Below are 27,110 nucleotides of genomic sequence, written 5' to 3'. Positions count from 1 at the left end.
ACTTGTCATAAGTCAATCATCTATGCATTGCTCCGTCCCGATAAGATTATCTCGATCAAAACCATCTTATCGATAAACCCACATCAGAATCCTCTCCTCGCAAGTTCGCAACCCGTCGACAGAAATTGTCCGGGTGGATTAGCAACAGCCAGTCCCTAATAGGTCCATACCTTTTCTGCATTAAGCTGGGCTGAACATAAACTTCCCGAGGCCGACTGGCCGAATCCCGCAAGTGGAGGGCTCTAGTGGCTGAAATTTCTCTCGTCTCTCGAATAGTGGCGCCCGAAAATAAGAAGATACTAGACCTGTCTCCGAGTACACGTGGACGTCGTGATTTCAATATAATCGCAATAATAATCCAGAATACGCTCTGTATGGACGCGTACATGCACTCCACCAGCCAGCTGGCCTGCACCTGCAGCACAATGCAGTGCATCCTCCTGACACAATGGGGGAAGGATTTCCCCCACGTTGGGTGGAAGACCCTGTCGGCGGCGAATTAGAATGTTGGCAGGGCCCGGGGATGCATTGCCATACAGCCTGCTGTACAATCATATCTGTATATGCACATGCACTGCACTCTGTTAAAAGTGAAGCTACCATATCCCCGTACCTTCTCGTATAATAGTCGATCATATTGCCAGGTGCCTTGGTTGCGCCGCGTCTAGCGCGAGGTGGGATACAAAGAAACATCGACATCGGACTCCGACAAACGTATATTTCTTCTTCGGCGGGTGTAGCGGTTTTGCGAAAAGCCTTCAGCACCTCCACACAATCTAGATTCCGGACACGGGCCGTAGAGAAAACATACTCGCAGTTAAACTCCGTCCCAAAGGAAGGGATTAACGCCGACCCCGATCGATGGCGAATGATGTGTGATGCAATGGTCAGCTATATTGCTTTCACCTACAACTGTGCATCCCTCATAGGACGGGGTCAGAAACAAGGCCGTCCATCCTGTGTCGGGACATGTTACCAAGCGCGAGCACCGATGTGCCTTTTTGGTAACTTTAGGAAATCGACATTGCACTGCACGCGCCGATCGAGAGATCAAGTGAGTTTAGCTCGGGCTACAGGTAGTGGCTGGCTGCATGTCTGCTAAGCTGTGGATCGACCATCAAACCGGAGTCTGTTTTGGGGCGTGTGGGTCGACGCCTAGAAAGTGTATTCTGAAAGCCGAGCAAAAAGGAATGGAGCTCAGATTGGATATAAAAAGGCTCGACGGCCTGGCCTGGTCCATAGCAGGATACAATTTTACAACCACCACAGCACAAAATGACCATCTTAACGACTATACACTCTCTTTTATCGCTATTGCAATCGATTCTGCTTCGCTCAGATGGCGGCGGCGGCAGCATGTCTAAGCACAGCCAAGCTCTCTTCGAAACTACCAAGCGGCTTCTCGCTGAAGTCATAAATGAAGGACTGGTAGATGCTACTGTCGGGGGATCGAAAACGGACCAATGTTTGTACTTGAACAGCCGTCTTCACGCGGCTGGAGAAAATGTTCACAAATGGGTGAAAGTCGGTCTTCAGCCGGGTACGGTTCTAGAGACCAGAGATGGAAAGGTTGCGTGTGTTGTGCGGCCGAATAGCTTGCAACCGCCTGTTGTGATTGGTAACGGCGATGGAGAAGAGGAAGAATTGGATCCGGGCGCGTTATTCGGATTTTTGAGCCCGTGGTTAGTTGAAGATGCGGACGAGGAAATCTTGAATGAGATCGCGCTCGAATTAGGCAATTCAGCGCGGAATCAGGGTAAGCCTCACCCCATATACACAAACGACCTATACTAACAAAAACAGAAACATGGCTCGACATCGGTGCAGCCCAAAAAATCCTATCTCTAGACGACCCCTCCCCCGACTGGGAAAGAGCCCTGATATACGGCCACCCAAGCCACCCCTACCACCGTCTCTGCTACGCCCAACCGCCTCTCAACCAAATCCAACCCTCCGACATCCCCGAAATGCTAACCCCAACTCTCGCCTTCCTCTCCGTCCCGCGGACAGATCTCCGCGTAACAGGCGCTTTCGAAGAAATCATTCAGCCCCTGCTAAACAAACTGGAAGTCCCAAGCACAACGCCCGACAGAGTCGTCGTCCCCTGTCTCTCGAGGCAACTTCCCTCCGTGAACCAGCGTTTCCCGAACGCCGTCGTCTTAAAGACAGTGGACAACATCGCAGACGCCCAAGCCTCAATGCGAACACTAACTCTCCGCCCAGAATGCGACTTCGGGTACCACCTGAAACTCTCCCTAGCATGCCAAATCACATCTGCCCTGCGCACAATAACCCCCTGGACAACATGCGGCGGACCAGTTCAAACAGTCCTGCTTGAGAAGTTCCTCCCAAGCGATCTCTGGGTCTTCCGCGAAGTCGCGGCCGTCTCAGGCGGACAGGATAACTTCGCAGACGCAAAACATCTCTCTTGCATCCTGCGCGATGATCTCGAAGCCCGCGCAGATGCCAACAACGAGCGTCTCGTCATCGCAGCAGCACTAGCCCAACAGCCATACAACGACACCCGCAGCTACGCAGAGATCCTGTACAACCTGCGCACAACCACCGACAAACAATCCTGGCTACGCACATACGTAACCCGACTTTTCTCACTGGTCCTTCCGCCCCTAGCACGCTACGGAATCGGCCTCGAAGCGCACGGGCAGAACCTCGTTGCCCGCATTTGCCGGAAAACAGGAGAAGTGAAGGGTTTCGCGGTTCGTGATTTCGGCGGTGTCCGGATGCACGTTCCCACATTGAAGAAATTCGGCGTGAACTTTGACGGTCTGCCTCCAGGGGGCGCAACGCTGACGGAGGATTTGCATAATGTATGGAGTAAGGTGCATCATGCGCTTGTGCAGAATCATGTGGGGTTGACTGTTAGTGCGTTGGGGTTGGAGAAGGATGGGGGGTGGGGGATTGTGAGGGAGGTGCTTGGGGGTGTTTTGGAGGGAGAAAAGGAGGGCATGGGGAGGGAGGTGGGAGAGTATTTTATGCAGGATACGATGCCGTTTAAGTGCTTTTTGAGGATGAGGATGGAGGGGAAGTATCGTGATGTGAGTGTCCCCTTTTCAATTCTTAAAATCAGGGTTATGCTAACAGGTGCAGTATGTCGAGAGAGAAGTCCCGAACGTCCTTCTTATGGACTCGCCAAGATGGGAAGAAGTGCTGCGGACTTATCAACCAACCTTGCATTATACATAGCTTAGTGATTGCATTTATTCCATAGTTATCTCGCCAATTTGTAAACATACAGGATTATCAGAATACCATAGCGTTCATGAATCAGCATGCTTCGTCGGCCCCGGGATAAAATCCCATCCCCAATATTTCACCCCATCATCCTGAGGGTTCCTGATATCGCGACATGTCGGGTTTTCCCAGTCTTCTAGAATGCCCATCGGCCAAATAGGTATCATGCAGACTTCGTTGTCCCCACAGCCACGGCACTCTTTCCAGGTTGTCCAGGCGAGGTAGTCAACCAGATCCTGAATTTTGGTCACGGCTGTGTCGTAGTCGGGTTCGTCGAATGCCTCAAGTAGCGTGAAGCAGACACTGTCAGCAATGGAACGCACGGCACGAGCTGCGACGCTTTGGGTCGGGGCGTTAAAGGGAATGAACTGGGTTGCGCAACGCTCCGCCTCGGCCGTGATGTTGCGACCACCAAAGTCGAAGAATGGATCAGCCACCTTTTTGAGGTCGTCGTGCAATTGCTTCGTGTTCGCCGTAATGCTGGGAGAAACCAGACTCTTCAATGTATGAGCATATTTCTCAACCACCATGTCCGTAACAGATTGCCAATCAAACGAGGGCTCATCGGTATCATGGCCCATAATCAACGCCTTAAGATCCTGCCGGATAGGTTCTAATTGCGAGGTATCGAGATGGCTCAAACGAGGCCGCAACTCCTTGCTCTCACCACCGAAGATATCCAACTCATAAGTGAAAGCAGTAACAAAATGATTGTAGTTAACCCTCACCCGATTCCCCCCAATACCATGATACCGTGCCGTAATGGCCTTCATCCACGGCCCAGAATCAGGGATGATATCATGCATTGTCTTGTTGTGGTCCTTACCCGGTCGTGGCAGATGACGGGGAATGCCTCCCTTATTCGCCTGGATTTCGACTTCACGCAGCAGGTGTAAATCGCGCTCGAATTCGCAGAGGATGATCTCAAACCCAGCTTCCATGCGAATCACGCCGTCCAATCGATCATCCCATACTTCATGGGACAAACGGCAGAATTCCTTCGCACGCGCAAACTCATTCATAATTCTATCATCGTGTACTGAATCATTCACCAGAATCCGGTTCTGCGAGTCGAGGGTTCCGTTACTCGTCTTTCCAGCGGACATGCCATCGATATACAGCAATCGTAGATCCCTGACAGGTACGTAGGTCTGCAGCCAGCCAGATTTTTTCGGCTCCTCATCCTCCGGCGGCTCGAGCGACAATGGCTTCTGCCCTCCAGGACCTCTAGGACCACCATGGCCAGGTGGCGGTCCTTTATGTGGACCCCGCCCAGGAACACCAGGCTGCGAACCCATCGGCGGCATCCGAGCAAACAGCATCGCATGCTCCGGCTCAAATGCCAACCACTCCGTCCCAATCACATGGTCAGGACTCATACCGCCGTGATACAACTGCGTTCCAGTCGGGACGGAGGCTAGAAAGAAGGACATGCCATTGTGGTACAGCGACGAGCCCCATTGGCGCATGGACGAGTGGATGGCGTTGAAGATGTGGTTTGCATTCTGGATTGATTCTTCGTGGGCGATTGTCGATGTTGAGAGGCTAGCCAGCAGGACTAGAGAGAGGAATTGAGGCCGCATCGTCGATTCGTGAAGCCGGTGCTGTAAAAAAAGTAAAAATTCTGGTGAAACGGGGGATATATACACATACCTTCGCACAGAATCAGGTGACGCGTCATCACTGCCAGTAGTAGCCGCAACAGAAAACAATCCCGGTCAGTTTTCTGCATAGCGCCTTCTTGTTTGGTCAGTTAGTGGTCGTTGTTTTGGCTATTATGCCCGATCCCGACCTTGACCCCGACCCCGACCTCGACCGCCGATATCGCCGATCCTACATGACATGACATGACAGCCACTTCAACAACACATAAAACATGCCACCGCGCTCCCTCCTCCTCACAATCGACGCCTTCGGTACCATTTTCCACCCTCGTCTCCCAGTCCCAGAGCAATACGCCTCGACCGCGCACGCTTTCGGGTTATCCCCGTCGCTGGTTACCTCCGAGTCGCTGCAGCCCGCCTTCAAAGAGGTCTTCAAGGCGCATGCTAAACAGTATCCGAATTACGGGAGGGAATTGGCGTTGCGGGGGCAATATGGAGGGCCGAGACAGTGGTGGGAGGAGGTTATACGGGGGAGTTTTGGGAAGGTGTTGAATGGTGATAATGGTGGTGATTTGCCGGAAGGGTTGGTGCAGAGGTTACTCGATCGGTTTGCTAGTAAAGAGGGGTATGTTTTATATGAGGATGCGGGGGAGTTTATGGCGAGGATGAGAGAGGTCAAGAGAGGTCTTACGCAGAAGCAGAGATTCGGGCCGTTTGAGAAGGTGCTTGTCGGGGTGATTTCGAACTCGGATGACCGCGTGCCGGGCGTTTTGAAGTCTCTGGAGTTGGCTGTGGGCGATACTCGTGCAGACCAGGGCGTGTCGAGTATGCGACTGGCGGGATTCGAAGAAAGAAGTTCTTCCTCAAAGGAAGGGGATAATGCGATCAACGACCTTGACCTTGTCATCACGAGCTACGAAGCCGGAGAAGAGAAACCTAGTCCGGCTATCTTTGATGTGGCAAGACAACAGGCCATGAGGCATGTTGGTGCTAGTTCTGAGAATGCTTCTCAATGGACTTGTGTTCATGTTGGGGATGATTATTCCAAGGATTACCAGGCTGCCGTTAATGCTGGCTGGGATGGGTATTATCTTCCACGGGAGGGTAAGGGACAGGATCAGCAAGATACGAAGAGGATCCGTTCCTTGACTGAGTTGTTCGACCTGCTGGAGAGGTCCGAATGAAGGCATCATGGAGGGGCGGCAGTATGCATATATAAACCCCTACTATACACATACAGGACAGCATTGAGTGGCCCAGTGGACAGAATAGTCTATATGCCACTATAAGTGATTTACACCAGAAGCAAGACCTAAGACAACGTCTCAGGGCTACGAGCAGTCATAGTAGAACACACATTGCGAGGAAATAGAAGCTTCGCATAGACATTCCACAGATTATCCTAACCAACCAATCCAATTACAAATCAACGCCCGCTAACTAACTAATCCCGTAAATATCAAACAAATACAATCACTCCCACTGCCCCTTCCCCAAAGCCCCCAAACCACGCTGATTCGAAGCATGTTTATTGAGCAACGCCGCAACATTTGACCCACTAGACCGTTCCTTAGCCCGAATCGCCCGCTCACGCTCCTTCTCCCTAGCAGCCGTATAATAATTAACAGCGCCCTTCTTCGCCGTCGACACTCCAGCAGGCGCCTTCATGGTCTTCCGCGAGTCAGAAGATCCAGAAGACACGCTGCCCGATGACGAAGAGTTTGCTGAGTTCTTGCGAAGCGGAGGTCTGAAGCCGATGTTCGCAGCTGTGTCGTTGCCGGCGCCTGCGTGGAAGGCGAAGCGGGTGTTTGCGGAGGAGGATTGGGCGGAGTTGGAGGAGGCTTGTCGGAGGAGGGCGAGGCGGTCGACGACGGGGCCTCGTGTGCGGCGGGGGTGGTTGTGGTTGTGGTTGCGAGGGACTAAGTCTTCTTTGGGTTCTTCTGCTGCTGGTGTCTCGGCTTCTGCCATTTGTTCGTCGTGGTCGCCCTCCTCGTCGATGGCAGCGTCTTCGTGGAAGGAATCGTATTCGTGGGTTTCTGTGAGGAAGGAGACCGTTTCGCGGATCTCTGCGAGGGTGGCGGGTTTCTTGGACATATGGCTGGCGGGCTTGCGACGGAGATGAGGTGGGGGACGGTTGGCGATGTCTTCTGCGGAGGGCTCAAGGGGTCGCTTTCTCTTGTTGTCGTTGTTTTCGGTTTCCGGTGCTGCAGGGTCTTTCTGCGCTTCTGGTGCCACGTCCTGCGAAGACTGTTCCTGAGAACCACCCGCGTTCTCGTATTCCAGGAACTCCAGATCGACATCCTCTTCCTCGTCGCGGTCCTCAATGGCTTTGAAGAAGGCTGCCTTCTTGGGGTTCTCGGCGATTTCATTCACCTTCTCGTCGGCAAGAAGGGCTCTTCGCATCCGGGCGAATTCTCGTTGTTTCTCACGACGACGGGCGAGGAGCTCGTCTTCGGGGTCATCGAGATCAAGATCATCATCGGCTCCTCTGCGCCGTCGAAGAGCACCAGTGGTAATATCCCTCATGAGCTTTTCCACTTGCTTTGCGTCGTCGTCCCTGTGACGAGCACTGCAGAGAGCATTAGCATTGGCATCTTTTCATCCCAAGTTCGAGGAATACTTACGCATTGAGCCTAGCCAACAGCTTCTCATCCACAACCTCCCCGCTGTTATCGTTGATCATTGATTGATCATACGCGTCTTGTTCACCGTCGCTGTCATCACTACCACCACCGAGACCGGCATATTCATCCTCGGATTCCTCGGCTGCGTCCTCGACAACATCCTTGGCTTTGCTCTTTTGCTTGTTGAATGGGATGATGTTCTTCTTCTTAGTCGCCTTCCTCATAACGTCAAATGCATTGGAGTCGATTTCGAAGTCGCCTTTACTTTGCTTTTCCGTTCCTTGGTTATCATCAGCTCGGCCGCGACGCAGGTGCTTGTTCTTCCTGCTAGCAACAGGAGAATCTGGTGTTTCGTTTCGATCGATGATTACCGTTTCGATCGTTGACGGGGGAGGCCGGAACCGTTTCGAAGGGTCATAAGGCGAATACACGAAGCCGGCATCTTGCGTTGGTTCAGGCACCGAGAATTCGGACATTGCTCTGGGGGCTGGCGATTCAGATACACCACCCTCAGACGGAGCATATCCGGCGAAGATGTCGCCGGTCTCTTCTCGTTGTCCCTGGCTGTCTTTCACGAGGATCTGAGAATCGGACGGTTCGGCACCGGCGACAGGGTCTGGGAGTGATGGAATGACACTGGGGGTGTTCGGCTGAGTGTCTTGTCCACTTCCAGCCAATGTGCCCGCAAAAGCCTGGGTCAGACCCATGGTTAAGCCAGCAGAGTCCTCCAAGCCAGGGAATTTGGGCCGCGCTACAGAGCCCTTGTTCGGGGTGATTGGGTTGACCGGGGTTGCTGGTGCTTGAGGTTCAGGCTGCTGTTCGTCTTCATCATCCTCATCTTCGATCACTCGAGTAGGCCGCTTTCTTCGCGTAGCCGGTACATCAGCTTCGTCGGCAGACATGGCTTCGCTTTGCTCGTCTGCCGATTCATCATCCTCCCCGGCTTCAGCATCAATCATGTTCTCGTCATTCTGGGCTTCTGTTTCTTCTTCGTCCTCTTCCTCTTCCTCATCACCATTACCTTCGCCTTCCTCATCCTCAGAACCAGAAGGTTCATAATCTGCCTCATCACTCTCATCGTCATCGTTGCCCTGGCCTTGCTTCTTTTCCTTGCGCTCTTGCTTCTTGATGTCATCAGCTTCTTGCCGGGCCTTCTCCACGAGGTTCTCAACTTCATCCTCCATCGCTTGTCGTTCCTCGGCGGTCTCAATAAAAACACCCTTAGCCCGAAGCTCGTCAATTCTCTGCTTTCTTTCGTCGGCAGTCTGTCTTCTAGCCTGAGCTAGCAAATCAGCCGACAACTGCGCGAAATTCGTTGATGTCGCTTGACGGTCAGGACAAGTGAGATGAGCCAAAGCCTTCAATTTCAACATGGAAGCGGATTCCTCTGATCTCTTGGTCTTGATGTTTTCAAAGGCTGCAATTCGGCGGCATTTAGCGGGAGACGTGACAACCTCAAGGTCGTCGTCGGAGTCCTCCTGCTGGTGTTCGGCTACCGATTGTCGAGAGAGCTGGACTCGAACAGGTGGTTTCTTGAGTGTTTTGTGCTCATGTTTTGGTCCTGATGTCTTTTGGCGTGGCTCTTCCGTCTGGACTTCAGCTCGTGCAACGGTTGGTTCTTCGTGCTGTAGATGCGTTCCGGCAAGGACTTCCTCGAGAGGAGGCATGGTGAACTCCATATCCTCAGTCTCCGCTTCTTTTCCCTTGTCACCTGCAGTCTGAGGACCGACTGGCTTATCAGCAGGGCCCATAACAGGCGAGGTACGCGGTGTCTCCCGCTCCTTTTGTACTTCCCCATCCGACGAGTTTTGCGAAGCTGTCGTCGACGAATTTCCCGCCGATGGTCCTGCATTGTCTGTCTTAGGCTGTCCAAAGTTAAACCTAGCAAAGAAACTCTCCTTTGTAATCTTCTTCTTCGTCTGCGCCTGATGCGCCAATTGCATATTCCTGCTCATCCGCTGGGTCTCGCGATTCATCTCTTCGAGAGCCTTCTTGCTGGCTTTGCGTGACGGACGAGCCTGCTGCGACAATTTCTTCGCGGAATGACGCTCGTTATCGTCGCCACTGTCTTCTCCGGAAAGGACATCGGAGCTAAATTGTTCGTTTTGTTTTGCGCGGGCGGCTTTCTTCTCGGCTTCGACTCGTTCACGGTCCTCTCGTTCCTTGCGTTTTTGGGCGATGAGTGCCTGCAGTCGGCCGTTGTTCTTCGGTTGTGGTTCCTCGTCTAATCCGTCTGATCCATTTTCTTCGCGCGGTGCATGTCGTTGCGTTTCAGGGGAGGACATGAATAACGGAGAAAACGAGCGTGCGGGAGATGGCGATCGATCCGATTCCTCATCGTCAAAGTTGTTCTGTTTATTCGCTTGTCGCCTCCTTGGCCCAGTCATAGGAAGGTCATCCTCGTCATCATCATCTTGAGTCCCCTTTTTTTGTTCCCCTAGAGTCCTCTTTACCCGATCGTAAGCCGTCTCCGACTCATTGTTGTCCCCATCTTCTCCCTGGGCCTGTAATCTCGCAGCCATTCGCCCCCTAGGCATGACAATATCATCATCTCCCTCGTCCTCGTCCGAATCCGCGTTCTCTGCCTCTTGTGGTTGAGTCGGTTCGCTACTCGATGTGTTATCCGTAAAGTTCGGTCTCGCGATCGGCCGTTGTGTTTTCGACTTATTCTCATTCTCTGATTCCGAATCACTATCGAATTGAGCCATCATGGCCTTGATCTTTTGTCCTGGTGTAAGCACCGCCGGCGAGTCGCCTGGCGGTGACGCGGTGCGCGTCGAGCGGGGTGTAGATGGTGCAGACATGGTGGATTATATGATAATTCAAAAGGAACATAAATTCATATAGGTTTTAGCAAAAGAATACCCTTTAGAAGGTGTCTTCAATTGCCTGCTGTGAACAGGTTGGAAAGGCATGGTTGCTAGTGCAGGGCGGAGATTCCAACTACGACGCGCCGCGTCCAGCGCGTCACCGCGGAGCCTAGCGTATTACCCATTTGGCCAGGGATACACGTGACTTTGAGCGAAAATGTAGTTACATTGAGCCCTACGAGTGGATTGAAGGTTCTCGTTCATTATGCGATTCATTTTCTATGCAAAAAATGGACTATCCTTGACGTAGTGCTCCGTATACAAAATTACCATGCAAAAAAAAAAAAAAGTGTCATTTACACCCGTGAAACTCCATCAGGATTATACAAATCGAGTAATTCGCTGCCATTTCGACCGGCGTATAGAGAAGAACCCTATGGGTATCAAATGTCATACCAACACTCGGGTGGCGATGGTTCATAGCAGGTTTCCCGCGTTGGTTGGTGAAGATTTCGACACCGTGTTTTCCTCATCTCGTGAAGAAAACTATATTTCGATGTCCAGATCGAGATCCAAAGCAGCAATGTTCTCGTCATCCATGTTACGGTGACGAATACCTGCAATGCCACCCTTGACGGACTTCTTCTGGGTAGGTGTTTCGCTCCGCTTCGGTGTAGCTTTGCCAGGAGTGTCCGGCCCGGTTGTTGGTGTAGCATCGCGGCTGTCAACGGGTACCTCTGGCTTGGGCGGCGGTGCACTGCTAGTACCATTGGAATCGTGATGCGTCTTGGCCAATGTTCTCACACGCATGAACGGATCCTGCGCAGCCTCTCCACGGGCAATGGCAGCAGCAGCCTTCTTCGTTGCTTTCCTCTCATCCAACTGAGCGCGCCTAACGTTCTGGTAATTAAGCCGTTGGTTCCGTAGGTTGAGCTCGGCAAGACGCTCATGCTCAGACTGTTTCTTGGGTTGCGGTTTGTTGAGCGACGAGCCGATTGCCAATTTCGGTCCTGATAATTCGGACAATTGGGCTTGCAGCTTGTCGACTTCAGCATCGTCACCAGAAGCCCTAGCAAGGGCGAGTTGCTTTTCAGTCTCTATGCGCTTGAAGACAGATGTCTTCGAGTCCAACGATCCTTGTTTCCGGAGTTTCTCGTTCAACTCTTCGTTTGTAAATTTGTGGTTTAGCAACCGGTTAATGTCTCCCACTTTATCTGCTAGCATAGACTTTGTGGCCATTTTGCAGTCTTCGACTGCCATCGTTTGGCGGTAACGGTTGAATTCATGATCGGTAATAGGAGAGTCGGAACAGGCAACAAATGGGAACTCGCGTTCTGACGTTCCATGAACGAGAATTGCATATTGGTTTGTGATAAAAGGCCGCCCATTAGAACCTTCCATAGCATAGGGCTTTCCTTCGGAAAATCCTAACTCAAAATTAGTATATCTATGTGCTAAATCGTCTTGATTTCACTCACTCTTTATCAAGCTGAGACGATACTCATTGATGCCAGTATCCCTGTTGGGCCCAACATTGACTCGAACGTAGCAACCAGAAATGGCATCATCGAATCCAGGGTAGAAGCAGACTTGCGCAAAGTTGCTTCGTCCTACACGAGCACGTTGGATATCGCGTAACTCGGCAGGAGGATCATCTTTGGGTAGTGAAGGCGAACGATCCCGGTCGTCCCACTCGGCTTCGCTCTCTCCCCCAGCATCGTCTTCACTAGAACTCTCATCCTTGGCCCGACCGACTTCTTTACTAGGGTCACGGCGCCGCAGTTCGTCTCGCTTGCCCTTTTGCTCTCGCTGTCGCTTGTAGGCCTCAATAGCACCAGAAGCTTCTCCAACCTTTCGACCACCGAGTGTAGTCTTTTGCCTAGAGCTCTTGCGTTGGACATCATCTATTCCCGCCGAGCTAGCCTTCCGCTTGTTCTTCTTCGCCTGTCGAGCCTCTTCACGCTCCCGGGATGCTAAAAGACGACGCAGCGCGATATCCTGGTTGTGACGATCGACCTGCTGGGCACGTTCGGAAAGGATCTCTTCTCGCTGAATTTCCGGCATGGCCATAATCTCCTGCTTATCCTTCGCAGAATAGTATAACTTGTCGTACGGGAATATCGGACCCTCACCATCGACATCCGGCGACGACTCAGCTTCAGAATCTGATTCTGACATGCTGGCGGATTCTGCATCAGACCTGCGAAACGCAACTCATCAGTTCTCTGTCTCTAAAATGCAAAAATGGCGATGCTAGCAGCAACGACACATCGAAGAGTCCAGGAGTAAAAACATACACCTCTCCATCCTCCTCATCCCTCCGTGACTTTCTACCTTTTCGCGAGGATTTAGCGGTCCCTTTGCGACTCGCTGGTTCCGGAGAGCGAGATTGTGATGGTGCAGGCGACGCCGCGCTCTGCTTCGCTTGGGGCGAAGTCTCCTCGTCCGAGTCGTCACCCGCCAACGCGAGCAACTCGGCATCAAAATCATCGGCCATGGTGGATAATTCAAATCGAAGTCGTCTGTAATCTCAACAGGACTGTTGTATGCGTTGCAGGGAGCACCAGGTTCGAGCAAGTAACCGCAAGATGCTCAGTAAAGAGATCTCCCGGTTTCAAGGAATTGTCGAACCCCTGAACAGCTGACCAGCCAGGGCAAAGAAAAGGAGAATCTGTCCTCCTCAGTCGGAACTCGGACAAAAAGACACTAGACGGCGCGTATACTCGAATCAAAGCGCGTCGACAAGATTTCCGGATAAAATAGGGCGCGAAACCCAGCTTTTGCGATGAGAATAGTCGTGATAGAGAGAGAGGCTGGGTGGCGGGCGAGGGAGTTGGAAGTTGGAAGTGAGTGAATTCGACGCTGATTCGGCGTACCATGACCTTCCAGCCGAGTTAGGCGCCGAGTCCAGTTGCCGCGCGTTTGTGGCGGGGCCGGCATCGGCGGGCTCCGAGGATGCTCCGAAATCAGTCGATTCTTGGACTTGTTTTTGGACATTCTTGGACATTTAAAACTTCACGGATCACAATGTATACAAATCGAGCACTTCGGAGTTGTGCGCTGGCTCGCACCGCATCGCCATTATGTCTGGACTTTCTAGCTCCCTCGACATTGCGCCTCAACCATGCGCGATGCAATTCAACCACGACCAGCAGTTCACAAAAGAAACCAATTTATCAATTAAGCCAACGACAGCGCGAATTTCTCGATAGCGCCCTTCGTGTCAACCAAGCGGGCGAGCTGGCCGCGACCCTAATTTACGATGCACAAAAACCACCCATCGTGCGCTCACATCCTCACCTCCGGCCGTTAATGAAGCACATGTACGACCAAGAAGCCGGGCATTTCTCGACATTCAATAAATACAATGCGAAACACCGAGTTCGTCCGACGGCTATGTATCCGGTTTGGGAGGTGGCTGCGACGATGTTGGGTTGGTCAACCGCGGTTATGGGTCGTGAAGCTGCTATGGCATGCACGGAGGCTGTGGAGACGGAGATTGGGTCACATTACAATGAGCAAGTGCGGGAGATCTTGTCATGGGCGGCTGAAGCTGAGCGACGAGGGGAGGAACTTGATGATGAGCTGAAGGAGATGGTGGCTACATTCCGGAGGATCCGTGACGAAGAGCTGGAGCACTTGGACCATGCAGTCGAGAACGACTCGAAGGAGGCGAAGCCCTACGATCCTTTGGTTAACGTGATTCGCGCGGGATGTCGGGCTGCAATCAATGTCAGTGAGAGGGTATGATTCGGGATCATCAACTCGGCCGTCAATTGACTGATAAAATCTGGATATGTTATTGAGCGGTGCGTGTACAACTATTTTCTTCTTCTATTGTAAAATATGAATGCATATATTATAATGGACACGTAGCATTATGTGATGGCTGATACTAAGCAACCCCAATCCGCGTCATCCATCCAGAACTAGGAATGTCAGTTATGTGACCTATATGACAGAAGGGAATAATGTAACTCACCTGGTTAGGGGTCAGAAAAGCATAAATCGTCACGACCATTCGAATATGAGCCCAGCATGCCAAAACTGGAAGCTGCCACAAAGACTGTGGACACCGAGAAAAGTGTCAAAAGGTTACCGGTAAGTTCCAACAAGGCATTAAACCCCAAATACTGCAACAAAACTATCCAAGTACTGAGTATAACGGCTGTCGGTGATACGAAACCAGCTCCCCGAGCCACGAGAACGAGCAGGACAGTCAAGAAATCTGGAATGAGAAGATAGTCCTCCGTCATGACTGGAAAAACAATCGATCTGAGGCTGAGAAGACGATACCTCGATGGACTACTACCAGAGACAATAGTTCCTATATCACGAAGGATCAGTCGAATGCGGCCTCTCGCCCACAGCAGAACCAGCCCTAGGTGAATCCTGAAAGTTCCCAGTACCTGCTGGGCAATAACAACATATTCATCTTGGCATACAAAACCCATCCTCCATCCATTCTGGTACAACTAGTAAGTGATGGCCACATCATCTCCCGAAACAAGTGGGTATTTGTTCATCCACATATCCCGAGTGAAATATTCAAAGAAGTCAGGGTCTTGAAGAATCTCCGTGCGATAAACAAATGTCTTCCCATTACAGACAATGACCTGCCCGTTGGTGAAGTACGCCATGGCCGCATTAGCCATACTCCTGCGGTCGAGACGAGTAGCAGCAATAGCTCCGAGGGCAGTCGTTTCTGGGTTCTTGTTGTTCTTGATGGGCGTTACGCCTCCAACATCGCAGCTTTCCGAAAGAACATTGAGAAGGCCGTGTAGGGTATCCGGAGACCAGATGATATGGTCGTCGACAAGAGCCACAACGGGTGATTTTACTTGCTGAATTCCCCTCACAAGGGCTGGTCGTTTCGCTCCCCCGTCGATGGTGTGTATCGCGATGCGGGCATCGTTGACTCGTTGGACGAGTTCCCTCACCGATGGGAGCCAGGGTATGGTGGTTACGACCATGATTTCACGGGGATGGTTCGTCAACCATGATTTCAATTTATCGACTAGAGCTCCTTTAGGCTGGACGGTAGGGCAGATTATCGTCGCATCTGCGGGAGAGAAATCCCCGGCTTGTTTAGTTGGCCGTGTCCGGTGACGGTAGAAGCCATAGTATATCACAGCGATCCAAAGTAGTCTTAACCATCGAGTGTAACTAAGTTCAGTCAGCACACAGAGGCTTGATTGATATGATATCGGGTTAAGCGTTCCCTCGCGAAACATGCGCTGACGAACACGATGGAGTAACCCGTCGGATCGCTTCTCCGACACCCATGACCCGAAGTATAAGCTGTTCGATTAATTTGGGATGATCAAGAGGGCCAGGGAAGAGGAAGCTATGCAAAGCCAAAGACAGATACCGGAATGTTAAACCTTTTGCCTCGCAAACGAAGGAAAGAAATTACACTTTGTTAGGCCAGCGGGATTTATTTTGCCTTCTGGACATACCGAGGCTGCTTAGAAGGTGGCCATTGAAAAAACCATGCACGGAGGATTTGGCACTGGCGTCACATCCAGTGACCAGGAAGGCGAAAGGAGGTTGTTCATACATACCAAGGACTTCAATGATGCAGAAGATATGCACCGAGTATTAGAGAGACTGGATGACCCTAATGAATATTCAACGGGACAAAGCTTATTACGAGGCGGAAGCTTATTCCCGTCATGGGCTTTCTCTAAAGAACAAAGTTAGGTTGAAGACAGCCCTATTTTCAGGAAGGGAGTAACCCCGGCAAGGCTTGTCGTGCTTCCAAAGAGGGCATCAATGCGGGACTGACAAGCATTTTTTTGTTAATCTGCACTATAGTGTCAGTTGCCTGTCCAAAAACACATCCCCCAGGCCTTTTTCTCAACCAGCGGGGCATAAGGGTATTAAGCACCCATACCCTCCAGGATGGGTCATATGACCTCTTTTTCATCGTGGTGGGTAGGCTGTGTCGAAGAAGTATGATACCATCAAGAACCAGTGATGGGAATGGGGTGGATAAACCTGGATCACCAGTTGAATGAAGACCATTCAACGTTGACTCATTCTCACATTTAAAAACTGCACAATCTGCTACATGCCGGCATGTTGGAACATGCTGGGTGGACCGCTGTTGGAAGCACCGTGGGCTTGGCTTGCTCATCCTATATAGCATCGATATAGCATATGGCAACTACGTGAAGACAAACATGGTAGTCTATGGGTAGTATTCAGCTTACTCATTAATGAAACTGTCCCTTATGCTTCGCAGACAGAAATTTAGAAAGTCCATGGTTAAATCTTCATCTTAACAATACAAGTTCTCTACTTCAACCCTTAGACACGATACACAAGCTTAACACCGCTAACCCTATTCTGCTTCAGATCCTCCGCACCCTCCAGAATCTTCTCCAAACCACCCTCCCGCACCTCAGGAGGATGCACCTTAACCTTCCCCTGAGCCAACAGCTCCCTCGACAACTCCCAGAACTTAACCTGGAAGTCCAACTGCGACTGGTCCGCCGCAAACTCCGAACCGCCCTTGTGGTAGGTCTCGCCAATACCAGTGTAAGCAAGAGTACGTTTGTTATCAACGTCCGCGCGCGGGAACTCCTTAACAAGCAACAAGCTACTGTAAGTACCGCCCTTGCTGCTGATCGCCTCGGCAGAGATGGCGGCGGAGCTTTCGGACGCGATACAGTCGAAGACGTGGGCGAGATGGTCGTTAGTGGCAGCGCGGATCTCAGCGCCAACGGTGGGAGAGTGGTAGTCGAAGACCTCATCGGCGCCGAGGGAGCGGAGGAGGTCGAAGTTATGTGGGGAGGCAGTTGCTAGGACCTTGAAGCCGGAGAGCTTAGCGAATTGAACAGCGAGCGTGCCGGTTGCGGTACTACCGCCATAAATGAGGATGGCGGGGGAATTCTCTGTTGTGGTGGAAGTCGTGGAGGGCCATGGTAGCTCGAGGGACTGGTATAAGCCCTGGCCGACGGTGGTAACGCCGACACCGAGGGTGGAGGCCTCCTCAAAGGAGATATTATCGGGGATCTTAATTTGAATGGCGGCCTTGGCCACGATGTGTTCGGCAAAAGCGCCGTCTTCGATGTTGTCGCCGTTGCCTGCATGAATTAGCCGACTATCCTACATAAAACGTCCCCGGGAAACACTCACTGCCGTGAACAAAACCAGCAACCTTATCACCAACCTTCAGGTTGGTCACTACGGAGCCGACCTCCTCAACGATACCACTGTAATCACATCCGACAATGGCGCCCTCGGTGGCCAAAAAGTCGATGTGCTTCCAGTCCGTGGGGTTAAGGGCGACAGCGACAGTCTTAACTTTAACATAGTCGTCGCGGATCTTAGGAATCGGTGCGTCGGTGACCAGCTTGGCCACTTTGGGGCTCTGGATCTGGATGGCGCGTTGAGACATGGTGGGTGATGCGGTGTATGCGAGTGTGTGTGAATAGACGAATTGCGAAATGAAATAGATGAGTTTTCCGGTGCGACTTGGTATGTCTTTTTATATCCCAAAGAACGAATCTAAATCCGATCTCTAAATCCGTGCTTAACAATCAATTCAAAACAGACATAGAAAAGGCAAAAAGAGCCCTATACGAGGTGAGCTGCAGGGGTCATCTAGCGCTTATTTTAATCCCGCTATACGGGCCTCCGATTGCGATATACCACTCGGAAATAAGTACCACAGTAAGCAAAATACACTGCGTATTCCGAATTCTGGAGGCTTAATGACGATATTCTTACACTTGATTTCTAAGCCTTGTCTTGAAATTTCTTGAATACGGGAGAATCTGGGGGAATATGGATTGGTAAGCTATGTGATTTCTTTCTTTGTTCTATTCTTACTCGGTGATTAGTCTACGGACTTAATGTACCTGTCAGGTTGAGGCTGAGGGCGCTGAGGGGTTTTAATGCATAGCCTGTTTGGAGGCATGGTGATATGTGCTCGTGCTCTCGTGTCATCGCTACTTCGCTACAGCGACAGTGAGCCATGGGGCCGACAAGATTAGATCAATCTACAGACCAAGGCTAGCCTGACAGGGTCCAAACCAAAGTCCAATTCTCCAAAGGAAAAAGAATCCGGACAAGGTTGAGCATCTCCCGACAAAGAGACATGACTCGTCGGTCCCGTCAAGGCTTACGGAGTACAACGCATACGCTTACTTATGCAGGACGAAGATCATGTTGAGAACATTCTATTCTATGCAATGCAACGCTTTTCCAATAAGATAATACCAAACATCACAAAAACAAATCCACAGTCCATACCAAGCACACCAGTCTATGCAGAATACACATCAAGACCACCCCTTCGCCCACCTCGCCACAGACAAAAGCACAAACCCAAGAATAACAGAAGTACCCCCAAATAACTGTGCCCACAAATAATCACCACCCTTCTTACTGATCAACACCCCTGCAATCGGCGGTCCCGTAAGACAAGCAAAGCTTCCCACCGTAAACACCATTCCAACGCGGGAAGCGACCTTACTCAGATCTGTGGTAAGCTGAGACAATGCAGATGGGAAGAGTGTCTGCACGGCATTCGCGCAGATACCGTATATTACAACGAAGCCATAGAAACCGCCCGTGGAATCTACGCCAATCCAGCCGTATAGAAGGACGGAAACGGCGCAGACAAATGGAAGAAGGGTATTGAAGGTTCCGAAGTAGTTGTCTGCTAAGAGAGAAGGGATAATCCGGCCTGGAACGCCGACGGCGTTGAGGATCATGAGGAGGGTGAGGGAGCCATTCTCGGAGATGCCAATTATTTCCTTGCCGAAGGTGGTCGTCTATTCACGTTAGTCAAGAAAAGCATCAGGAAGGATGAGACAGTCATACGTAGAAATAAGCGATATAAACACCCCAGAGGGTGAAGAAGATCCCAATGGCAAAGAAAAGGTACGTCGGCTCCTTGAATGCTTTCGGATCGACCAAAGGCCCCTTGGTACGCTTAAACTGCCGTGGCCGGGCCAGGAGAACGATGAGCACCGAGTCTAATATAATAATGAAGCCCATCACCCGAATCGCCCAGGGATATCCGATCTTCGGCGACAGCTGTTGCGCGATCTGCATCTGTCAGTTAATCACCCCGCCATGATGACAGGTGCATAAACTCACAATAGGGAAAACGACACCTCCAACCGGTGCCCCGCAAGCAGCCAGACTGAGCGCAAAAGCTCGTCGCTTTGTGAAATATGTCGACACAAGTGCGATACACGGCGTGAATAGCAAGCCATTTCCAATGCCCTGCACAATGCCCTGCGAAAGCACAAGCTGCCAATACTGCGAGACAGCCGAGGTGGTAAACACGCCCAATATCTGAAATCCGCAGCCAGCTACAAGTAGGTGACGCAAATACCCCCGATCCATAATCGGACCCGAAAGGGTACCCAGGAAGAACAGTAAAAAGAGCGAGAGTGATCCAACCCATGAGATGTCAGAATTCGAACGGTCGAGAGTATCAATCCAGTGTGATTGAAAGATGCCGAAGGAGGAGAAGTAGCCGAAGCCATTGACCACGATAAGGTGACTGACTAGGACTTGGGAGCAGGCGAGGAAGGATCCTTCTGAAACTGTGGTTTGGGTGTTCTCGGCGGGGGTCTCTTCGGGCTCAGAGCTCACGAAGGGTTCCTTTGCTGCTAAGCTGCTGCTGGAAGTAGAAGTAGATGCCATCTTTGAAGATTCGAGAGGGAAATTATAGATAGAATAAAAGAAAGAGGGGTGCCTCAAAGATTGAAGAGAAATCAGAAGTGGGAGAGAGAGTCCTAAAACATAGGATCTGCTTTAACCGAGTCTTGATCTCGTCTTTTCCGGTCAGCATTGTAAGCTTAACGCTCACCGGTCATGATGACTGTCGCACGCCATTATACTGCAGGGTTTGATGACGCCTGCAGGGTGACTCTGCCCGGCAAAGATGACCGATGACAGATCCCGAAGCATCGATTAGGGCTACCACATGTTGTATAGTGTATCTTGTATGGTAGGATTGGAATACGGATCCAAGAATAGACCAGAATCAGGATGGAACGCAGAGAGGCTGAATGAAGAGCAGTGTCAGAGAAATGACAGACGTGACAGAGGTGACAGAAGTGATAAAAGTGGCGGGAGTTGGTGGAAGAATAGATATTTAAACCGTGTCAAAGTGGACCATTTCGTTAAAGCATCAAGCACAATCGTTCTGTTCTCTTCTACAAAGATCCAAGAATTAGCAATCGCCAAAAATCTGCGAAATTTCGGCACAATGGCATCTCTTTCTCTTCCCGTTGAGCGAAAGCTGTTCAATCCGCTGTGGTGGAGAGAGATCCTCTTCAGGTGGCAGAGTCAGTCTCTCAAGACTTCCTCCGTGTCCGACGTCGATGCCGGCATTCCGGTCTCCAAAGTGGTTGAAGTTCACCAGGCCAAAGCACCAACGAAGGCTTCCTCGGCAGATGACTACATGAAGGTCCCTAATGATGGGGTCACCATCACCGTTACTGGTATATATCCTCCTGCTATGCCTTTTCGATGCGTCTGCTAACACCCATTCAGAACTTGAATCTGAAGACGACCTCGATGTTGAAGAAGACAGAGCAGTCACTATCATTAGCGAGCCAGAGACCGACTCGGACAAACTTGCCAGCGATATCCTTGATGTTATTGGAGGCTATGGTCTTCACACCCAACCCAAAGATGCGGACGGACCGGTCACCGGTTGGACTGGCAAGTCGTTCTTCATGGACCGAGTAAAGACACAGGTGGCAAAGGGACATGCTATTGAGATGATCCTCCCTGCTTTCCCCTGGAAGAGTGTAAGGCAGACCTAGGTACTCATAGACAAAACAAGACTAACGCAGGGTTGTGCAGATCAACCAAGTGGACAAGGTTACCGGTGTCCTTCCTGACTTGGGCGAAGAGCTGGCACTGTCTCGTCTTCATCAGCTGTGCGAGGATATAAAGGCAGTTTACCCACCAGGAGGCCAGGTTCATATTGCAACAGATGGGTTGTTGTTCGATGGTATGTTTCCCCTCCTCTCTCGGGAAAGAGTCCTGACTAACCTCAACAGACGTGGTCGGAATCTCCGACGAAAACACCTGGGCCTACGGCGACGGTCTCGTCCAAATGGCCAAGTCCAAGGGCTACGATAAGTCCATCAAACTCTTCCGAGTCATGGATATCCTCGGCTACACAGCCGACACACCCCTCAACAAAGAATCCTACCTCTCCCTTGCCCAGAAATGCCGCAACGAGATTCTTGAGAAATACGGCCGCACTGAAGAAGAAGTCCGTGAAATGATGCGCGACGACCCAGACACCCTCCTCACATACTGCGGCTTCATCCGCTTCCTCGAAACAGATCTTCGCCACAGCCCGGTAGCAGCGAATGCCACCAGTGGCCAGAAGTACCGCAAGATTGTCAAGAAGGTCGCTATCAACATGATGATCCGGGCAGAGTCGTTCACAAAGTTCTTGCAGGCTATGAAGCCCAAGCATGTTCGGTTGTCCATTCACCCGTCCAGCGGTACTGTCAAGCTTTCTATTCCCCTAATTGTTCAAGGCTCGGGTGGCTTCCCCAAGTCGCCCTGGCACAGCTCCATTGCTATTGCTCTTGACGGGACTTACACTACTGTCCATTCAAAGGCTGTTCGTGACACGCACAGGCTGATGTACAAGGACGGACGGCCGTACTTTTACCGGGAGAAGTCCGAACTGTGGGATTGGGAGGATGAGGATGTTGCCTTCGAGGCGCAGTATCCGAATATCATGCTCATTTACCCTAGGGCAGATATTGAGAAGTCGCTTACTGAGGCTCAGTTGGAGAAGGTGCAGCAATTGAGGGAAGTGCACAGGGGTCCTGTGAAGGTGATCGGATTTGAAAATGCAGCAGCAGCATGAAGGATTTGTCTCGGGTTTTATTTGTATTTGGTTTTCTGATTGCATTTTTGCTTGTTTGCGTCTAGTGTTTGTTTTTATGGGATATCATGTCAATAGAGGAATTTTTATTTGGTTATTCGAAGAGCTGTTTTATACAGGTGAACTTTCTCCTCGGTCTCCCTCAATGTGTGAGGACTCTTGGAATGACGATGTAAGGTTGGAGAACGATAAAACAGCGTGAATAACTTTTCAGTAATGAAAAGGGTGAGAGGGTCTACTTGGGGGGGGGGGGGAGAGGTGATATATAGTTTTCCGTTAGTGCGAGCGAGATAGGCCTACTTTGTAACAATTATATATATCCGTGGCGAGACTCATTCCATTGCCTCGGACCGTGAGCCCGTGAAAAATAACGACAAAACTCAACTGAAGAAAGCAGAATCCGTTATCATGATGACTCCTCGGATATTATATTTCTCCCATGGCGTAAGGCCAGTCAGTGCGACAGCATTTAGCATACTGGCGGATAATGCCGAAGGGTACGCCTATTAAAAACCAAAATAATGACTTGAATCTTGCAAAGTAAAATCACTATGCATTGTCGCTCATAACTCATAATCTATATCGCAAACAAAGACACAAAATCTATACGCTAATTACAAGTCCCATGCAACCGCCCAACTCCAATATCAACCCATATGCACTTCCCATGCCGACTTAAATACCGGAATCGATCTGCTCAACCACATTATGCTTCGACCACCGATCCCAATCCCTACACGTCTGTCCGATATAAACCGGAATCTCCACATCTTCAATATCTCTCGACTGCTCTAGAATCATAATATTGTAACCCATACTGGCGTGCCACGCGATGTGGCAATGGTATGACCATACACCTGGGTTATCGGCCTCGAACTGAATTACCAGGTGTCCGTAGCGGCGTTGCATGTGCGTATCACGACGAGTTGGATTATGTGGGTTGACAATTGTGCCATCCCAGGGGCCATCCCCTTCGGCAAGTACTTGAAAAGAGTGACCGTGAAGATGCATAGGATGCGCGGATTGGTAGACAGTATTCAGCACGATGCGAACCGTTTTGCTAGTTCCGAAATCATAGACGTTCCAGTCTGGGTCTGGAATGGAGAAGTTGCCTTCGTTGGCGAGGAGGAGAAGCGGATTGTTATAATCCGTTCGCTGTGTTCGGTTGTTCATGGTCCACAAATGGTGGCCTGTTTCGTTGGTGTACAGATCGACTTGGATCGTGGTTGTAATGTCAGGTTCCTTCAGGGCCTGTGGGTAGAACGGGACTGTTTTGTTCAAGTCGTCCTGTAGACCGTTAGTAATTGGGATTTCAGTGAGGGGCGTTCTGGACCTACATTCTTACACAGGAAGTCTTTGCGGTCTGCCTCTTTCACGGCATCGGTGCTATCGCTTGTCGGTTCCTGAATATTATCGTTCCCATCGTAGGATAGAACTGCCCAAGCCATAGAAGTGTACGTATTGGAGCAATTGGTCGAAATGTTCGACCGGATCCAATACGTTTGGTCCGGATCGGCATCTCCCATCACCAGAACATCAGTCCGCTGCGCAGCACCCAAGGTAATAACGTCTGCTTCATACGGCACAACCGGTACAAAGTCTTGCGCAATAACCTGCATCTTATGCCCGTCAATGCTAAAATGAAGCAGCGCCGCAGCACCAATATTCATTAACCGCAGACGATGGACCTTTCCTGGTTGGAACTTGAACTGCGCCAACCCCGCATCGTCAACGCACGTAGCATTCGTCTTGGACATGGAACAGTTGTAATTGTTCTTGCCGTTAATCAAGTTATTGTCGGACCAGGGTGCGTAGACGTTGAGATCGGTACTGTTGCTAGCGGCATCTTCCACGACTTCAAAGTAATCACGGTGATGATAGTCGCCAAGCATGACGGGTCCGACGTCGATATCATACGGAATATGCTTTGGGCCGTAGACAATGAGTGGACCGAATGCCCCGGCTGTCCATTGGGCGGAATAGTGCGAGTGCCACCAAGAGGTTCCGTATTCGCTTGCGCGGAATCGGTAGGTAAATGATGAACCTGGGGCTATAGGACATTGGGATACACCGGGAACGCCGCTAGCAGTTGTTAGTAAACTGGGTAATATAAAGGTATTGTTACCAGAAGAAACTGCTTACTCGGCCCATTGTGTTCCCTTTTGGGAGATACCGTGCCAATGCATTGATGTACCCTCTTCAGGGCCGGTGATGTTATTATGCACCATTACTTCCACCCAATCACCCCAATTTGCTTCAATTGCGGGACCGGGAAATTGACCGTTGACAAAGATGCCATTCTTCTCTGTGGGATGTCAGTTAGTTTGATCTCAATGACCGGCTCGTCTTTAGGACTTACCATAGCCATCGGGTGAGAGGACATCTCGAGCAACTTCAAAATCATAGTATCTTGTTACTCCCGTGTAAGGGACCTCAGGATATGGGTCATTATCCCGACGCTGGTTGCTGAGATTCTCCCATGGGTCTTCCGTGGATCCATCATGCGATGGAAGGAAATCGGGGAACTGTGGGTTGTCAAGTGTGCCCCATGTTGAGAGTCTAGCGATCATCAGTACTCTGACCAGCTCGCAACATAGCTGAAGGAACTTTACCCATTTGTTTGTGCCTGGGTCAAGCCCTGAGAGAGTCTGTCTACATGTTAGTCCACGATGATGCAAGGCATTGCCGTTAGTACTTACTCGGTTGCACATGCAGCAGTCGCAAAAAGCAGGCTTGAAAATAATTGCTTCATGTTGAACAAAGTAAAGTTATGCAAGTTTGTCTATATCTCGTTTCACAACAAAAGCCTTGGCCGATCGTCGCCCTCTAGATATATATACTACGTGGAATCAACCCTCATCCCCTCTGACATTCCCATAACCCGCTAAACACTTTATCCCGTTAGCATTCTGAAACAAAGCTATTCTAATTCCATAGATTAAACAGTCGTATAGTAACCACAGCCCTAGGGCTGAGTCGGTTCCTGCCAGATCAGCTTACGGGCTGAGCCCTAACGGTGAGGAATGCTGACACCACAGCCGTACGCTTATTGGGCGAAATGCAGAGCTTGTACCCTTATGCTTTACTCTTTATGGCCCCAATAGTGAGCAATATTCTAAATATATTGCAGGATTTGAGACGTGAGTCACTGTTTCGGGTATTTTAAGGGCATCATGTCATTTTGACGCTACGACGGCGAGTGTCATCGTAAACGGTGACACCGATGGGATTCCAAACTCAATTTTTGATGTACTTTAGCATGCAATACAGAATCAGAACTAAGATTAGTTCGCGTGGAGCCTCCTGCTAACGCTGTAAAAGCCGCAAATCATGAGATATCGAGTCACGATGGAGAATATTCCTGCGGAGATATCATCAAAGGCTGTACGAAGGGTGCTAGGCATCTAATTAGGCTAAGGAGCGTGAGTTAAATGAATATGGCAATTGGATCGTAAGCCTGTAGATTTAGCAAGGCGGCTCTTACCGTCTATAATGAAAATGTACTAGGTCTAGCAAGGACTCTATATTATCTCCATGCCTTTCTCCATTTTGTAGTCTTCTTCCGGATATTAGTAGTAATTCTATTGACAGGCCCTATCTTGTAATCATTTAGAAAGCTTCAATGAAAGGGTCGCTTCACATGAGTTGAGATTAGAGATTGCCACACGCTAATAAACAAATTTTTATAATGACCATCATGATCTATTCTCATGCCGCCTCCATGGTCTTACCAAAGCCCTTCTTCAGATTCTCCAACTGAGTAAACATATCGTTGTCCTGGGGTACCAGCTCCAGTTCGATACCAATATCGTAGAGCAACGATAATTCGTCTAGTGTCTTTTTAATGCGCTTCGCTAAACGGTCTGCATTTGTATCTTTTGAACACAGCGGAAGAGGCGATGACTGTTCAAAAATGTAAGTAGAAGCTAGATAATTTAATGACGACTCTTCATACCTGGCAATTACGTTTGGGTATCCCGACGGCAAGGAATGGATCATCAATAGGCAGTGCCCCGTGGAAGCCCCGCCCGCTCTGCTCCAAAAATCCTGCATCTTGAGGAAACGCGTTTCCACTAAGACAAGAAGATACCGACGACGGACGAGAATGGTCACCAGATGGCGGAAAAAGTAATTCTTCTGACGGATGGCATTGCCATGGCTCATTCGGCGTCCCGTTTAAAAACGCACATGTTTCCGAGTTCCACGATAGCGCCGGAGTGTGCTCTCCCGTTGCTGTCGGATTCGGCCCCTGTGCAGAATCGGGATACCAAGGCAGATCGGAGGGAAGCTCCATCGCTAAAGGTACGGGGCTTCGGTGCCCCGCTGTGGATGCTGCTTGTTGGTCTCTCATTTTGCGGCCTGATTGGTACTTTTGTCAGACATGCAATGGAAAACTGGGAACTGGGGAGAGGACGTACGATATCTTCGTTGAGCGGCCTTGTTCTGAATTCGTCTCCGCAGAGCCATGTCCTCGACGTGAGACCAGCTCTCGTCGGAGGTAAATATGAATTCCACATTGGGCTGTAGAGTGTATTGGTCCGGGTAGGGGGTGGGCGATGTTTGGGGTCTTGCCATAGTGATTGTTCAAGTGATAATTTTGAAGCTATCAACGGGAACAGAATTCATCCCATCTATATTATATATTAACTGTCAGCCGTTAAGAGAAAAATTCCGAGTCTTCACATTACTCGATCTGCAAATTTGTTCCTCGACCCCCCCTTCGTATTGCACCGCCCCTAGTTTCGGGCCTCATGCAGGAGAAAAAGCAAGCATATATATATATGATTAGCTGAGCCTCATCACACAAACTCGATGCTTAATTGGTAAACAAGAACTCGCCAGAATCCTGCAGTATGAGAAAAATTGGAGAAAAACACGATTATTCGCTCATTCGCCGATGAGGCTCTGCTCGAATACCTTACCTTGCAGACCC

General features: G+C 50.4%; 13 protein-coding genes across 13 annotated transcripts; 5 read left to right on the top strand and 8 right to left on the bottom strand.

Annotated features, from left to right (window-relative positions):
- Positions 1–1,356: 1,356 nt before the first annotated feature.
- ASPGLDRAFT_67965 (uncharacterized protein) lies at positions 1,357–3,204 on the top strand (the record flags this gene model as incomplete). The annotated part of the gene is made up of 3 exons (XM_022549209.1): positions 1,357–1,756; positions 1,876–3,056; positions 3,109–3,204. 3 exons carry the CDS (start codon positions 1,357–1,359, stop codon positions 3,202–3,204), a joined length of 1,677 nt encoding a protein of 558 aa, XP_022399228.1.
- On the bottom strand, positions 2,926–4,996 carry ASPGLDRAFT_49335 (uncharacterized protein). Its single transcript, XM_022547079.1, has 2 exons — positions 3,109–4,996; positions 2,926–3,056 (listed from the first exon to the last, which is right to left on the bottom strand). Exon 1 carries the CDS (start codon positions 4,833–4,835, stop codon positions 3,279–3,281), a length of 1,557 nt encoding a protein of 518 aa, XP_022399227.1. The 5' UTR covers positions 4,836–4,996; the 3' UTR covers positions 2,926–3,056; positions 3,109–3,278.
- A 132-nt stretch (positions 4,997–5,128) lies between these two features.
- Positions 5,129–6,040, top strand: ASPGLDRAFT_130098 (uncharacterized protein; the record flags this gene model as incomplete). The annotated part of the gene is made up of 1 exon (XM_022540939.1): positions 5,129–6,040. The coding sequence occupies one exon, from the start codon at positions 5,129–5,131 to the stop codon at positions 6,038–6,040; it is 912 nt and encodes a 303-aa protein (XP_022399226.1).
- A 289-nt stretch (positions 6,041–6,329) lies between these two features.
- Positions 6,330–10,284, bottom strand: ASPGLDRAFT_37260 (uncharacterized protein; the record flags this gene model as incomplete). The annotated part of the gene is made up of 2 exons (XM_022544798.1): positions 6,330–7,425; positions 7,481–10,284. 2 exons carry the CDS (start codon positions 10,282–10,284, stop codon positions 6,330–6,332), a joined length of 3,900 nt encoding a protein of 1,299 aa, XP_022399225.1.
- A 309-nt stretch (positions 10,285–10,593) lies between these two features.
- ASPGLDRAFT_153350 (RNA polymerase-associated protein) lies at positions 10,594–13,115 on the bottom strand. Its single transcript, XM_022542326.1, has 3 exons — positions 12,588–13,115; positions 11,769–12,490; positions 10,594–11,717 (listed from the first exon to the last, which is right to left on the bottom strand). The coding sequence occupies exons 1-3, from the start codon at positions 12,785–12,787 to the stop codon at positions 10,837–10,839; spliced, it is 1,803 nt and encodes a 600-aa protein (XP_022399224.1). The 5' UTR covers positions 12,788–13,115; the 3' UTR covers positions 10,594–10,836.
- Positions 13,116–13,278: 163 nt separating this feature from the next.
- Positions 13,279–14,532, top strand: ASPGLDRAFT_551314 (demethoxyubiquinone hydroxylase family protein). The gene is made up of 4 exons (XM_022548118.1): positions 13,279–14,099; positions 14,218–14,227; positions 14,281–14,391; positions 14,480–14,532. The coding sequence occupies exon 1, from the start codon at positions 13,318–13,320 to the stop codon at positions 14,038–14,040; it is 723 nt and encodes a 240-aa protein (XP_022399223.1). The 5' UTR covers positions 13,279–13,317; the 3' UTR covers positions 14,041–14,099; positions 14,218–14,227; positions 14,281–14,391; positions 14,480–14,532.
- A 323-nt stretch (positions 14,533–14,855) lies between these two features.
- On the bottom strand, positions 14,856–15,890 carry ASPGLDRAFT_49329 (uncharacterized protein; the record flags this gene model as incomplete). The annotated part of the gene is made up of 1 exon (XM_022547078.1): positions 14,856–15,890. A coding segment is annotated over exon 1 (502 nt), but the record flags the coding sequence as incomplete, so codon positions are not given.
- On the top strand, positions 15,655–16,035 carry ASPGLDRAFT_551240 (uncharacterized protein). Its single transcript, XM_022548117.1, has one exon. It carries the CDS (start codon positions 15,784–15,786, stop codon positions 15,991–15,993), a length of 210 nt encoding a protein of 69 aa, XP_022399221.1. The 5' UTR covers positions 15,655–15,783; the 3' UTR covers positions 15,994–16,035.
- Positions 16,036–16,602: 567 nt separating this feature from the next.
- Positions 16,603–17,695, bottom strand: ASPGLDRAFT_129914 (zinc-binding alcohol dehydrogenase family protein; the record flags this gene model as incomplete). The annotated part of the gene is made up of 2 exons (XM_022540928.1): positions 16,603–17,381; positions 17,434–17,695. 2 exons carry the CDS (start codon positions 17,693–17,695, stop codon positions 16,603–16,605), a joined length of 1,041 nt encoding a protein of 346 aa, XP_022399220.1.
- A 769-nt stretch (positions 17,696–18,464) lies between these two features.
- ASPGLDRAFT_153339 (uncharacterized protein) lies at positions 18,465–20,268 on the bottom strand. Its single transcript, XM_022542325.1, has 3 exons — positions 19,405–20,268; positions 19,126–19,353; positions 18,465–19,076 (listed from the first exon to the last, which is right to left on the bottom strand). Exons 1-3 carry the CDS (start codon positions 19,957–19,959, stop codon positions 18,582–18,584), a joined length of 1,278 nt encoding a protein of 425 aa, XP_022399219.1. The 5' UTR covers positions 19,960–20,268; the 3' UTR covers positions 18,465–18,581.
- A 118-nt stretch (positions 20,269–20,386) lies between these two features.
- On the top strand, positions 20,387–22,353 carry ASPGLDRAFT_49325 (isocyanide synthase family protein). The gene is made up of 4 exons (XM_022547077.1): positions 20,387–20,762; positions 20,815–21,074; positions 21,130–21,280; positions 21,330–22,353. Exons 1-4 carry the CDS (start codon positions 20,528–20,530, stop codon positions 22,157–22,159), a joined length of 1,476 nt encoding a protein of 491 aa, XP_022399218.1. The 5' UTR covers positions 20,387–20,527; the 3' UTR covers positions 22,160–22,353.
- Positions 22,354–22,735: 382 nt separating this feature from the next.
- On the bottom strand, positions 22,736–24,929 carry ASPGLDRAFT_83680 (uncharacterized protein; the record flags this gene model as incomplete). Its single annotated transcript, XM_022550230.1, has 6 exons — positions 22,736–23,464; positions 23,515–24,259; positions 24,320–24,482; positions 24,537–24,736; positions 24,790–24,825; positions 24,877–24,929. 6 exons carry the CDS (start codon positions 24,927–24,929, stop codon positions 22,853–22,855), a joined length of 1,809 nt encoding a protein of 602 aa, XP_022399217.1. The 3' UTR covers positions 22,736–22,852.
- Positions 24,930–25,632: 703 nt separating this feature from the next.
- Positions 25,633–26,896, bottom strand: ASPGLDRAFT_49323 (uncharacterized protein). Its single transcript, XM_022547076.1, has 3 exons — positions 26,596–26,896; positions 26,133–26,536; positions 25,633–26,080 (listed from the first exon to the last, which is right to left on the bottom strand). Exons 1-3 carry the CDS (start codon positions 26,750–26,752, stop codon positions 25,886–25,888), a joined length of 756 nt encoding a protein of 251 aa, XP_022399216.1. The 5' UTR covers positions 26,753–26,896; the 3' UTR covers positions 25,633–25,885.
- Positions 26,897–27,110: the final 214 nt, after the last annotated feature.

Source organism: Aspergillus glaucus, assembly GCF_001890805.1.
Source record: "Aspergillus glaucus CBS 516.65 unplaced genomic scaffold ASPGLscaffold_15, whole genome shotgun sequence".
Lineage (NCBI taxonomy): Eukaryota > Fungi > Ascomycota > Eurotiomycetes > Eurotiales > Aspergillaceae > Aspergillus > Aspergillus glaucus.
The sequence above is the reverse complement of the archived record's forward strand: the minus strand, read 5'-3'. Positions and strand labels throughout refer to the sequence as shown.